Source organism: Stenella coeruleoalba (assembly GCF_951394435.1).
Source record: "Stenella coeruleoalba genome assembly, chromosome: 5".
NCBI classification, from domain to species: Eukaryota; Metazoa; Chordata; class Mammalia; order Artiodactyla; family Delphinidae; genus Stenella; species Stenella coeruleoalba.
This window is the reverse complement of record NC_137150.1, coordinates 143,809,373-143,823,298: the sequence shown is the minus strand read 5'-3', so window position 1 is coordinate 143,823,298 and position 13,926 is coordinate 143,809,373. Positions and strand designations below refer to the sequence as shown.

The 13,926-nt window shown below is 55.7% G+C and overlaps 1 protein-coding gene across 1 annotated transcript in view; it reads right to left on the bottom strand.

Moving 5' to 3' along the window:
* Positions 1 to 13,926, bottom strand: part of PCBP3 (poly(rC) binding protein 3) — a 212,807-nt gene that overhangs the window by 42,276 nt on the left and 156,605 nt on the right. Inside the window, exon 3 of the mRNA XM_079923040.1 lies at positions 10,697 to 10,832. Within this exon, the coding sequence (XP_079779166.1) occupies positions 10,697 to 10,706 (10 nt within the window). The 5' untranslated portion in view covers positions 10,707 to 10,832. The remainder of the gene's footprint in view (positions 1 to 10,696; positions 10,833 to 13,926) is intronic.

Here is a 13,926-nt window from a genome sequence, read left to right as displayed (position 1 = left end):
AGTGCCCAGGGTCTAGGGTGTCACCTACATCAGAGCGTACGGCTTGCAAACATTCCGATTATTTCAAACACCCCATTTCAAGATTAATAACACCTCTGTTGCGGAGATGGTGGGACTCCCTTGGACCCGACTCTGGTCCTGCGGTGAGGCCCGGGTGTGGACTTGACCCTCCGGGGCCGTGGCTCCCGGAGCCTGACTTCTCTGTGCGCCGGCCACTGCACACAGCAGGTGCTCAGCCTGTCTGTGCACCGTTTGCCTTCCCTGGACCCTCTGGCCACAGTGGGAGGCTGATCACGGCAGGGACCGTCCATCTAACACGCGGTTCCTAGCAGGGGCCTGTGCTGGGGATGCAGGACCAAACAAGGAGCATCCCTCACCCTCCAGGGGCTCAGTTTGGTGGACAAACAAGCTGCAGGCTGGTCCGCTGGCCGTCCAAAAGGCTGAGTCCACGTTCGGTCCCTCCCCCGCCCCTCGGCCGTGTGCTCCAAGTAGGTCAGAGAGCCGAAAGCGCCTCTTCTGGAGAGGAGAGGACAGTCGCTCACGGCCTCCGGGCCAATGGGATGTGAAGGTCCAGAGGCTGGGGAACAGTCCCCAAGGGGAGCGTGGGTGGCCTCCCTCCTGCCCTTGCCCTGGACGGGGGATGGGACACTTAGACGGGGCGCCAAGTGCAGGCGAGCCGCGCGTCAGGAGAAGTTGGAGACCAGGGCAGGAGCGCACGGAGCCCGCCCCTTGGGCCTGCAGACTTGGTGCTCTGCAGGCGTCGGTCCAAGAACAGCTTGAGTTTTCTGATGTTGTGCGACTTGGCCCAGTGCAGCAGACTGGAGGCCGGCAGGAGGGAAACGGCAGGGATGGAGCCGTGCTTATCCACCCCACCGTCCGGCGACGTGTCCCTGCACGTGTGTGTGGTGGGCGTCCGCCCAGGACGTCAGGATGAGCCGGAGTGTAGAGGCAGGTGCAGCCCAGGCAGAGCCCCTGGGAGCCCCCGAGGCGGAGGCACAGCCGCAGTCATGCGGGCAGCAGGCCCGTCGCTGGGGAACCAGTCCTGCCGTGGGCCAGTAGTTGCAGCCTCTGATCAGCTAGGAGCTCTGAGTCAAATATTAACAAACAGAATTGGCAATGTTGGAGGACTACTAATCACAATACCCCAGTGAGGTTTACACCTGGAGTAGACAGGTAATTTAGTACCGGGAATTCTGTCAACATGATTAATAAATTAAAAGATTAATAAGCTAAACAGTCATACAAACAATAGCAATACCAATACCTAAAGCTGATGCGACGTTTACCATGTGGCAGGCACAGTCCTCCCTGCAGCCCTGCCGGGAAGCGCCCCTCCAGCTCACAGACCGGATGCGGGGCGGGGGCTGGGGGCAGGAGGCCACAACGAGCCGAGGCCTCAAGCTGGGAAGCGCAGAGCTGGGCCCCAGCCCCGAGGCAGGTGCTGGGAGGCACTGAATGTACTGCACAGCCTCCCTGGCACCACAGGACAGGAGAAGCGCCTTGAGTACGGTCAAGACCATCTGCCCCCAAAAAGCAAAGCACTGGTTTCAAGCCTGTGCCCCGGGCGCCATTTTTCACTGGGGAAAAGGGGGACACAGAGCTCTTACTTCCAGCTTCTGTTACAACAAAGGGACATAGAGGGTAATTTATACCAAGAAAAATGCGGGAATCAGGGAATCATTTTAGATAAACATAACCAAAGAAAGGGTGTTGCCCTGTTAGCGTGAAAAGCAAAAGAGGCCAAGATTAGTTGAGCTCATGAGATTTTTAAGGAGAAGTAAAACCCAACCAGTTATGAGGAAAAAGGTTGGTTGGGGGCACTCTGGTCGGGGTTCCCTCCCGGAGCTCATCTCGGATTTGAGGTGGCGTCCGTCACAAGGCAAGAACAGAGCAGGGCCCCACTGCCCGACAGGAACAGACTCCTTCACTTAGTAACCAGGGGCCCAAAGAGTGCCCTCGACTCGTGCCAGGGCTGCTCCCTGGGCGGCAGGCAGGCTGGCCAGTCCAGGACTTGCCTGAAAAATGTCCTCAGAGAAACGCCCCCAGAGACATCCCTCTCTGCAGGCTCCGAGGAGGGGGGCCAGTCCCGGGAAACCCACTCCCACCAGTTCACACCAGGAGCTCGGCCTCCCCGCCACACAGGCTCCCTCAGGGCAGCACCACCCCCATCCTCAGGACCCCGTCGGGACCCTGGAGAGCAGGCGGGGAAGGATGCTGAGGGCAGGAGGCCCGAGGCCAGAGCGGGGGTGGGGTGGGGGGAACCAGAAACGTGAGGACCCAGCCCTCCCAGGAGCTGGGCCCTTTTCTGGGTGCTGTCTCCCCAGGGCTGCCCGGGTGAGGGTGCCCCAGGTGCCAACGGGGTTCCCCTGTCGAGAGGGCGGCTTCTCTTTCCTAAAAAGACCCAGGGTCACCTTGGCCTCCAGATGAGAGCAGCCCGGGGGGCAGAACCGCCAGTGCCCCCCCCCCCACCCCCCAGCCGACGCTCCTGATGTATTTAATCCCCTGGACTTCCATCCTCTGATGGCCCGTTAATCCCGCAAGCCCTGCGCGGTTTGCTCCCTGCAAGGCCTGGCGTGCTCTCTGAGCTGTGCTGGGGGAGCACAGGCAGGCGTGTGCACGGGAGGGGGCTCCCCGTTCCCACCTCCCAAACACAAAGGCAATGTGTAAAGCCAAGTACAGACACGGCGCAGGTAACCCGCACAGTACCCAAGCGGGCTCTAGCTCCCGACCTTGGCCGGGAAGAAGTGGGTCACACAAGCTTCATGAGACAAGGGCTGGGGGCAGCAGGACCTGAGCTGAACAGGACAGAGGACTCGACCGAGCTGCCGGAGCCGACCCCGCCCGCCCCGAGGGTCCCGGCAGGGCGCGGCCTGCGAAGCCTGTGGGCACTGCCTCCGCGTCCCGGCACCCCTCGCCCATTTCCTCAGCACCGGCGCCGGGTCCTTGCTGACTGGGGGCTGAGCTTGGGGGACGGGGACAGTGGTGATGCTCTGGGCCCGGGCGGTCAGCTCGCCGTGCTTCTGGAGGCCAGGCCAGGTGGCTGTCCCGGAGGCAGGCTGCGGACACAGCCGGGGGACAGGGCCCTGCCCCTTCCCTGCCTGCCCAGCCCAGTCTGAGGCAGGGACCTCTGGAGCCGAGGGTGTCACCAGCTGACACCAGCTGTCCAGCCACCCACGGGCCCCCAGATGCCGCTCGGGAGGCTCTGTGGCAATTTAAACCTCGAGGTGTGAGGGTGACAGGGTGGGCCGTGGGCGGACCCCTCTCAGCTGGGACACAGGATCCCGGGGGCTGGGAAACAACTGCCTCAGAGCAGACTGAACCCCACCCCTGGGGGCGGTCGCTGTTGTTGGGTCCTGTTCTGAGCATTTCCTAGGGACACACGTGACCTTTTGCATAAACATCACAGCACGTGTGTGCGTCTCAGCTTGACTTTAAAAGCAGTACGATTTAGAGGCTGTAAAACACGCACAGCTTAAATCACAGCTGGATTTCACAGCCACACTTACCGGGAGGTGTGACCGCCAACTCAGGACAAGGAACGACTCCGCATCACGGCTCAGCCCCAGCTGGACAGCTTGCTTAGCGCCCAGGGCGCACTTTGGGGGCAGCCCCCTCCCACCAAGGTCCCTGGGGGTGTCTGAGCTCTAAGCAAGGCAGGTCGGTGCTCTGTCGCTCCTGCCCCCCCCGAGTGGGACTTCAGGGTGCAAACACGGTCACGTGAGACCGACCCTTCTGTCACCGGGCATCGGCCTCCCGTTTGGAGCGAGGCCCTCGGTGCCTCCCGGGCCCAGCGCCTGTGGGGTGCCCGTCCCCGGAAAAGGCCGTTTCCAAGTTGCCACACGTCCTGTCTGAGTCCTTCAGCTCATCGTCTTGGCGCAGAGGCATCTGTGTTTGATGTGAGATCAAGTTCTGACTTGGTGTTCAGCTTTTTTTAATAGATAGCTGATGGACCCAACACCATTTACTGAATAGTCTTTCTGTTCTACCACTTTTGTTAAAGCAAACAAAACAGACCCACCTCCCTCCAGACCAGTCTCCTCCACCGACGCCCGTCCCCGGTCTCCTTGCTCCTGCCCGGCGGTGTGTTTTCTGCAGGTCTCTTTCCCTCTCCTTTCTTGCCTTCTTCTGGATTGTTGTTCTTACCGATACCCCGCGCCCCCCCCCCCGGGGCGGGGGCTGCCCGCTTGGGGAGAGAGCCCAGCCTCAGCCCTGCCCCCACCGGTCCCTGAGTCCCCGGAGGCCCAGGGCCGTCCCTCCCGTCCTCCCACTGCCGGCCGCCGCCTGGGGCTCGGCCTGGGCAGGAGGGGTGGCCACGTCTCCTCTGGTTTCCGTGCTGCGGGCAAGACTGTTAGCAGTGGGGTCTCCGTGCGGGAAGGGCACACAGGGAACAGACCCCGTTTCCCTCAGGACAAGAGACTCCGCTGCCAGGTCACACGCGGGGAACAGGACACACATGGCTCGGCTGTGGCCTTCCCCGTGCCCACCCAGCCGCGGGCACCAACACCGCCGACCGCCGTCTGCCCGCTGGCTCCTGCGCGGCGCCGCCCGCGGCTCTCACACTCACGGGCACCAGCGTCCCCAGGAAGGTTCTGTGGATCACAGAACCAGGCTCAGCCCAGAGCTCCTGACTCAGGCGGTCGGGTGGGGGTAGACAAGACTGCCTCTCCAGAAGGGTCTCAGCTGGTGGCAGGGGTTAGGATCCTCTCGGAGAAGCACTGACAGGCACCGTCCCCTAGAGCGGCACGGGCATGCCCCGGAGAAGGAGCCGGGCCCCTCCCAGGGGTCCGCCTGGAGCACCGGCTCCACCCCGACGGGCTGCCCATCCTCAGACCCCGATCTCTGAAGCCCCCCCTCGGCCAGAGACAAGACGGCTCTTCAAAGGCTCCAGCCCCGGGGGTGCGCGGGACCCCAAACCTTCCTGAGGCTGCTGGGCCCGGTGATGTGCCCTTCACAGCGGTGGCTTTCTGCGCCTCCTTCCGCAGAGCGGGGGCCTCGCAGAGACAGTGGGGCACCGGCGGGGTGGCCCGGGGTACGCGTGCAGAAGGCGGCCCAGCTCCTCCCGCAGTCCTTTTGGTCCCCAGACGAAGCCAGACCGAAAGCCAAGAATGTCCGTCAGAGACCGGCCCAGGCCAACGTGAAGCACAAGGTCGAGCTGCTGGCCGTCAGGAGCCTGCGAGGGGGGCCGGGGGGGCCGGGGTCAGAGACTGGCCCTCTGCTTAGGGCACCTTCCTCTGAGATTGTGTTCTTTCTGGAAAAACAATCTTCTATTCCGCTGGTAAAAAAGGGCAAGTCAGTGCTCCTAACACTGGCCGGGGTGCAGGTTTACTTCCAGGTCTTGTTGCCCCCCAGAGCCAATTATGGGGCATACTTTACATGGACGCACATGAACCTGCTACCCACACGATGACCGAGCCATTGTCCCAGCCGTGAGGACGTACAGGTGGAACAGGAAAAGGAGACAATGTGAAAACTGCATTGAAATACCGGGCACTTTCCCAGGCACAAAGGAAGCGTTTAGAATCATAAATACAAGAAAGATCGAAAATTCCTGCCCTATCTTAAGGAAATAGTAGAAAAATTTCCCTTTCTTCAAGATTGCAAAACGGGTAAAGAGCCCTTTAGATATAGTTCACGAGACTCTTTCAAAGGCTGCAGTTGGAAGGAATTGGGTATCACCCTGAATGCCTAATATTTCTACAAGGGAATATCTTATTTTGTTACCAAGGGTGCAACTGTTGTTTCTACGTCTCAAATGTGGGGGAATTAATCATCTACAGCGTCCACATTCACTTCTGTGGACTTGGCTATAGACCTATGTGTCCTGGAAAGCCAGCTAAGATACACATTTTAAATATTTTATTTCTGAAAAGCAAAACCCTTTTCTCCAGTAGAACACACTCAAATCAAACACCATACAACTTTGGTTTCTGGCAAACCACTCTGGAAACATTCTTTTCCCGGGACATCCTAACAAGAGCATGTCGTTTGTCTAGATGCGCACCAGCGGCCAGCCCACGGCAGATATTGCAAACATTTTATATTCTACTCGTTACCTGCAAAATTTCTTCATCAGACACCCTGAACTAATGGAATACTTTGACTCACTTATAGGACAGGTAAAAAAAATTTTTTTTGTTATTTATAAGCTACAAAACTCACGTTACTTTTACAAACATTTTTAAACACTGGACCTTTCCCTGCTTCCTCACACAGGAATCGTGCTCGCTGGCCTCCCAGGGACAACAGAGGGTGTTACTTCTCATCTAGCATCGAGCTCCACACGCGGCAACACACACGCATCGACCTTACTCTAACGTGCGTTTCACGCCAGTGGATGCCAGCGGCTCACCTGGTCACCGCAGGGGTGGACATTCCCCAACGAAGGCGCCGGTCCCGAAGAGGGAGCAGAGCCCTGGGCCCCGGGGATGACCAGCCTCTCTGAGGGGAGGATCATACTCCCACACCTGCCCCAGGAGCACAAACGGCTGAAAAATGACCTGTTTGTTTTCTACGTAATAGCTCACTAACACTGGAGTGTCAGCAGTGACCCCGATCTTGAAAGAGGAGCCGTGTTGTCAGACCAGGGGAACGTCTGGAACTCTCGCTGAGGACCCCACGCTCCCGCTCCGTCAGCACTGGGCACAGCCCAGCTGGATGGCCCTGCACACCCGCTGTCTGGGCTCCGCGTGGCCTCGGCCGGGCCCGCAGCCCCTTACCTCAGAACAAAGCCACTCTGTGCAGTCGGGCAGGGCCGGATGGATGTGGCTATCAGACAGATGGTCACTCTCCCCCTTTAGAGAAGATAAAAATGCTAAAGGAGAAAAATTAGAGTGTGGTTTTGTTCTAAACCAGAGGACGCTACAGATCCCATTGGCCTCAGGTTGGAGACCTCGTGACATGGGACCAGGCACATGTGACCTACTTTTCTCCCGGCTCCCCTCGTTCCGTTGGAGGGGTGCGCCTGGCGGATGCGCTGTCATTTTAATGACGCCTTCCCCCAACAGGGGCCACCGCACAGACCGCCGTGCCTGCGGGACATCGGCCACGACAGCTCAGGCCTGGAAAAGGAGGGGGGCAGAGACCTCGGGCCCATGTCAATCGAAACACAGCTCTGCAGAGCTGAGCCACTGCCGCCCCTGTCAGCTGTTTGCGCGCTCGGGGGCTGGGTCCTCACCAGGACGAGGCGTCTGAGAGGGCACCACCGGCAAACCCTCTCCTTCCCCCAGTTTTCTCTCCCCTGTGATCTAGGGCTTCTAGGTGCTGCCTTGGAAGCCAGCTGTGTGCAGGAGCTTAGACGGCACTGGGCGCTGCGCGTCCTGAGAGGAGTGAGCCCGACGGTGGGGCTCTGGTCTGGGCAGCGAGACGGAAGGACCGACCCAGACCCGTGAGAGGACGAGGAGGACGCAGCTGGCCCCCCGGTCAGAGCGGGCACTGCCACCAAGCAGCAGGAGGTCGCTCTGTGACGGTGCTATCACCTCCACCTCTCGCCGTCTCGCACGAAATCAGATGCAGCCCAATGGAAAAAGCCAAACACCTACCAGGTAGTGGGGAAACTCCGGCGCAGAGAGGACTCGCTGTCCGGGAGGACGAGCCTGGCTTTGCTGGGGGTGGTGCCGAGCTCCCACTGGGAGAGCCCGCAGAGCGCGGGGCACCTTGTGACGCCAACCGGGGTGGTACCTGCCAGATCAGCCTGACTGTTCGTTACAGGAAAAAATGGAAAATGCATATAATGCAAAAGCCCTGTAACTTCATCCCCCAGAAAGACCACCAGTGAAAATGGGGTGTTTTGAGGTCGACCTCGTTAGACTTTTTTCCAGTAGGTGTGTGTCATTATACTTTTTAACAAAAATAGGCCCAAACCACCCAAGTTTGTCCTGTTTTTCTCACTTAACGTTATATGCAAAACATTTTTGTATGTCACTATATTTAAATCTACACAGTAGTGATCAAATTCCCCGTGGTACCCCATTTTATGCATAAGATTTTATGCATTTAATTTTACGCATTTTCATGCGTAAGGATAGAGTCAACTGCAAGGACCGTATATTCTGGGTTTTTGAATTGTTATATTAAACAGTGTTTTAACAATACTCTTCGGGTGGACCTCTCTCTGTCCGTCTTTTACTGCCTCAGAGTATTTCTTTACAGAAGGTCAAAGGACACACGTGCTCGAGGCTCTGGATAGGGTGACAAACCGACCCAGCCAGCGGCAACCCTGCGAGGAGGGGCCCTTCCCTGCGCTCCCGCCCACACTGGGCAGCCTGTAATCGGTGCCCACTGGGCCCGGCGTCCTGGGGATGCCAGCATCAGTGGCTGGGCAGGGGAGGAGGATGCCAGGAGCCCTGCCATATGTCCTGCACCGTCAGCTCGTCCAGACCCCGCAACAGCTCTGTTAGGGACAGAAAAGGCAGCCCTGTCACTCGGGCTCGCTCACGGTCATAGGGCACAGGCCGCTGAGGGCCCCCTCGGCCACTGGGAGGGTGCTGGGAGGCCTGGGCACTGGCCTTTGGGTCTGGTGGGGGCAGGAGTGGTACAAGGAGAGCGAGCGGCCACGCGAGGCCGCCAGGGTGGGGGTGGTCACGGTGGGTGGACGAGCCGCCAAGGCCCCCCGACTGATTCTGCGCGGGGGCAGGTGGCTGGGGGAGGAGCTGCGTCCCTCAAGAAGTGACAAGGGAAGGGACAGCGAGCAGAGGGGCACGAAGGACCAGAGTCACGGGCCGAAGAGAAGGAGCTGAGGGCACGGGGACCACACAGGAGGCCAGAAGGTGCAGCCTGGACGTCGGGGGGAACCGAGGATGGCGGCATCCAGGGTGTCTGGGGCTGACAAGCCCACAGCCAGGGGCAGGGACAAGGCCAGGGCAGGACAGGACCGCCTTGCCAGCTGTGCCTGCTGGCTGTTTCAGCGTGGGTGTCGGAAAGGGGGGACCCACACCGCTGAGCACTACGCCTCCTGCTTTGGGGGGTCGTGTTCACCGTGCTAAGCGGCCGCTCACTCGCTTGCCCACGGCTGGGGCTTCTCTGTCTCACTGGACTCCACCCATCACCCCTGCAGCCTGCCCAGTGCCCGACACAAGGTCAGGCGCTCAGGCCTTGGAGCACAGGGGCACCTGGCAAACGTGGCCGGGCAGAGGGCAGGCCCACAGGCAGGGCAGGGGCCCCCGGTGCGGGGCTGGGCGGCCGGGGCGAAAGGCAGAGAGCCTGGTGGGGTCCGTCGGCCCCCGCCTTTGCTGAGCTGCAGCCTGGCCTGGGGGTGGTCCGGGCCTGTCCTACACCTCCACGTGGTCCCGAAGAAGCCCAGTCAGACGGCTCTGGTTTACATAACCAGCCTCGCTCTTGCCAACAGCCCGGGACGTGCCAGCCGTGTGGAAGGAGCCATTCCTTCCAGCTCCTGTCCAAAACCAGAGCCGCCGCCAAGTGACCTGTCACCGACATTCACACAAACAGACACCTGGAGGCTGGAATGATTTTAGCCTCCCTCTGCACAAAGCAAAGGTCCAAACAACACAGCGCGCAGGCTTATGGAATTGGGTCAAGCAGCACAGGATTAAAACTGCTGAGCTGCAATTAAAAAAGCGAAGCAAAGCCAGCCAGACAACATTTGGATAGGGCAGAAGAGAAGCCGCCGTGGAGAAGAATGAAGAAAGATTTCATAAAGTCGGTGAGGGGGCCCTGCACCCCTTATTTAGTTTTGTGACTTTTTAAAGATGCACGTGTTTCTTTGACAGCCACCTGGGAGATAGGTTGACTCGGAACCTGTACAATGTGTATGTCGTGAACCCAGATTAGAAACTCCCACAGCTGAAAACAGTTTCTCAGTGGCCACCTCTGCAGCCCCGCATGAATAAGGCACTCTAGAATGCACTCTTCAGCCTTCGGCAATGCCCTTGTAACCTGAAATGCACGGGTGAATAAACTAGAACTGGCCTGGAGAGGACCAGGCGTGAGAGCTGAGCAAGGAAACTTGGAGGCCTCCATTTACAGTGAGACACCGAGGCCAGGCAAAGTCGATACTGCAGGCTCGGGACCCCTGAAGCCCCGGCAGAAGTCGGACCTCAGGGTGCTGGGTGGAGCACACAGCGGCACACAGGACACACAGGCTCCGGCACACGCCCCCCCCCCGCCCGCACACGTGCACACTGGCTCCTGCACCCACACCCACACGGCGGGACGGTCAGCAGGGCCAGGCCTCCTGCAGCGCTAGCACGGGGCGCTGCGTGTGGCTAGTGTCCCTCACAGACCCCATAAGCAAGCAGACCACAGAGCCAGCTCTTCAGATTCCACACCTAGTGGAATGAGGCCACGGAGGCCTGAAAACAGGGAACACATAGGGGAACACAGTTCAAAGGCATCCCACGTTCCTCAAAAACTCAAGGGAAAAAGCCAGGGAGAAACATTTCTGCCTCAGCTTAAACCTGCTTCTTCAAATTCTAGACGTGCCTTTTCAAGAGCCGATCGGGAATGATGTTCCTGTCCGATCACATTATTGCATCGACTTCCTCTCTTAAAGGTTCCTTTTTCATGGCTCGTCTTCGCTCCCTGGCACTACTCCCGGCCGACACCATATCACGGACTAAAGAGGGTGAAATACAGCATGGTGCCACTTCAGACACATTCCATTGTTCCGTGGTGAGTCTGACTTCGCTACACATTCTTGGTAAACAGACAAGCAGACGAGGGCCGCTTCCCAGCCACTCACCTTCCCCCATAAGCAGGCTGGACGAGTCAGAGCAGGCCCATAGATAGCGTGTGTTCACACTCGTTGTGACCTAGAGCATCACAACCAGAACCGGCGATTCACAGGAGGACCAACTTTGGTCGTGGAGCCCACCGACCTGAAACACAAAACACAGGGGGGCAAATGAGCTTATGGATTAGGACCTTGTCCGTCGGGACTGAGCTTCAACAGAACTGCTTTCTTGCGTTCAACAGAGCAGCGAGCATTTCTTAAGATTCAGGCGTGAGACGCGTGGGATGTGATGAAATGCCAGTGAGAGCTCATCCGGGGACCTGCCTTATGCGCCCCGCAGGGGGCCTCCACTGCACAGGTGAGCAGTCCAGAAGTGCCTGGTAAAACTGCATACACTTTTGAGCATATAAGTGAAACAGTCAACTTTCTGCTTGTAATATTTAGTATATTCATATGTACATATACTGATTTTAAAAGTTATGAAACTATATATTAACTTAAACACACTGCTGGTTTTCTACTTTGCAGCTGGTATAATCATTTCACTTGAACCCTTCCATGTCAGCATGCAATCTGTCCACCTAGTCTTTTCCAGAGTGCATCATTTTCTCCTTGGTCTAAGTTTCTTGACTCTTCACTTTTTGAATTCACATTGTTGCCCAAACAGGAAACTTCATCCCCAGGCACAAGAACTCATGTTCATAACATACCCTCTTTGCTGTTTTTCAAGTCCAGGTGTAAGGACCTCCGCACATTATTGTCGGGGATGCCTTCAAAGGCTCTTTACAACAGCATCCAACATTTGGAATTGTGAGGGCAGAGCACCAAAAATAATGAGAAGCCCATGTTACATTTCTCTGTCTTTCTCCATGTCAATCAGGTAACCATTTTAGGCAATAAACTACATCACTAAGTCTGTTTCAAGCTAAAATATCTTACCCATATCATACCTTGAGGTTCAAAGTGAAATAAATGAGAAAATACGAAATGTAAGGAAATGCCATGAAGGTGACACTGAGCAAAAGCCTCCCTCTTTCACAGGGGCAGACGGTGTCTCCACTGGTGCAGAAGAGCGTCAGCGTGTTACTGATTGGAGGATCGGAGAGGCCTGAAGGTCACGAGTGGGAACTCATCAGAAAGCAATGGAAGAACAAGGGATTGTCTTGGCTCCCTTTTGCCAAGTAGAAAAGAACAGTCTTACAGATGTAGAGAACAAATGTATGGACACCAAGCGGGGAAAGTGGGGAATGGTGGTGGTGGTGTGATGAATTGGGAGATTGGGATTGACATATCTACACTAATAAGAATAAAATAGATGACTAATGAGAACCTGCTGCATAAAAAAATAAATAAATAAAATTCAAAAAAAAAAAAAAGAAGTCTTGTACGTACAATGCCAGGAAAACTGATCGCACACACCAAAGAGTGCACTGCATCCTTACCTTACACCACAGGCAAAAATTAACTTCAAATAGATCAAAGACCTAGACTTAAGAGCTAAAACTATAAACATCTTGAAGAAAACACTGGAAAAAAAAGTTTTCATGGCATTGGATTTGGCAATAATTTCATGGATATGACACCAAAAAGCACAGGCAGCGACAAAAAGTAGATGAACTTGACTTCATCAAAATTAAGGACTTTTGTGCGTCAAAGGGCACTAATAAGAAGGTGAAAATACAAGCGACATAATAGAAAGTATCGGCAAATCAGATACCTAAGAAGGGATTAATATTCAGACTATATATAAAACTTCTACAACTCAACAATAAAAAACAATTAAGAAATATACAAAGGATTTGATATATATTTCTCTAAGGAAGATATAGAAATGACCAATAAGCACAGGACAAGTAACTCAACATCATTCGGCATTAGAAAAATGCAAGTCAAAACCACAATGAGGGCTTCCCTGGTGGCGCAGTGGTTGAGAGTCCGCCTGCCGATGCAGGGGACACGGGTTCCTCCCCTGGTCCGGGAAGATCCCACATGCCGCGAAGCGGCTGGGCCCGTGAGCCATGACCGCTGAGCCTGCGCGTCCGGAGCCTGTGCTCCGCAACGGGAGAGGTCACAGCGGTGAGAGGCCCGCGTACCGCAAAAAAAAAAAACCACAAAAAAACACAATGAGCCACTTAGGATGGCAATAATAGTAATAATAATGAAAATGATAATAAGAAGAAGAAACAGAAAATAACAAATGTCAGCAAGGATATGGAAAAACTGGAATCTTCATACATTGCTGGTGGAAATATAAAATGATATAACCCCTTTGGAAAACAGGCTGGCAGTTCCTCCACAAGTTAAACCCAGAGTTCCTATATGACCCAGCAACTCCACTCCTAGGCATATACCCAAGAGAATGAAAATATACGTCCACAGAAAAACCTGTACATGGATGTTCACAGAAGTGTTGTTCGTAACTGTCAAAAAGTGGAAACAATCCAACGTCCATCAATTGATGATGGTGGATAAACAAAATGTGGTGCACCCTTATAACGGGATGTTATTTGGCCACAAGGAAGGGGATGAAGTACCGACCCGTGCGGCAACGTGGATGGACCTTGAAGACATTATGAGAAGGGAGAGAAGCCAGACGCGGAAAGCCACATGTTGTGTGCTCCCATTGACAGCAAACGTCCAGAACGGGCAAGCCCACGGGGACAGAAAGTAGGCGCACGGTTCCTAGGGCTGAGGAGAGAGGGTAATGGCATGGGTGTGGGGTTTCTTTTGGGGTGATGAGAACGTTGTGTAATTAGATAGTGGTGGTGGTTGCACACCTTTGTGAATATGCTAAAAACGACTAAAATGTGCAATCTTAAAGTATGAATTGTATGGTATGTGAATTATACTCAATTAAAAAGAACAAAGGTAATAAACACTCAAAAGCTTCTTTTTAAAAAGGCAATGGAAGAGACCTCGTATTAAACATCACAGAGTTAACATGTGTTTACTCCACCCTTACAGAAACTGCACTGCAATGATGCTCATAAAATAAAACAGCACAAACCCACAGCACTAAGAAGTCAGGAGGAGCGAGGAGAGCCAGCGAGAGCTCTCAGCACAGCCCTGGGGTCTGGGAAGTGGTGAAATGGGGTAAATAGGGAGCGAAGCAGAGACATGGACACCGCAGCCTCTAAGGGAAGAAGCCACCCGGAAGCCGCCCGTTCGCCCCCTATTCCAGGAAGAGCTGGGCCTGCAGGCACCGAGTGGTTCCACAGGTCAGAGGCGCAGGGAAGTGG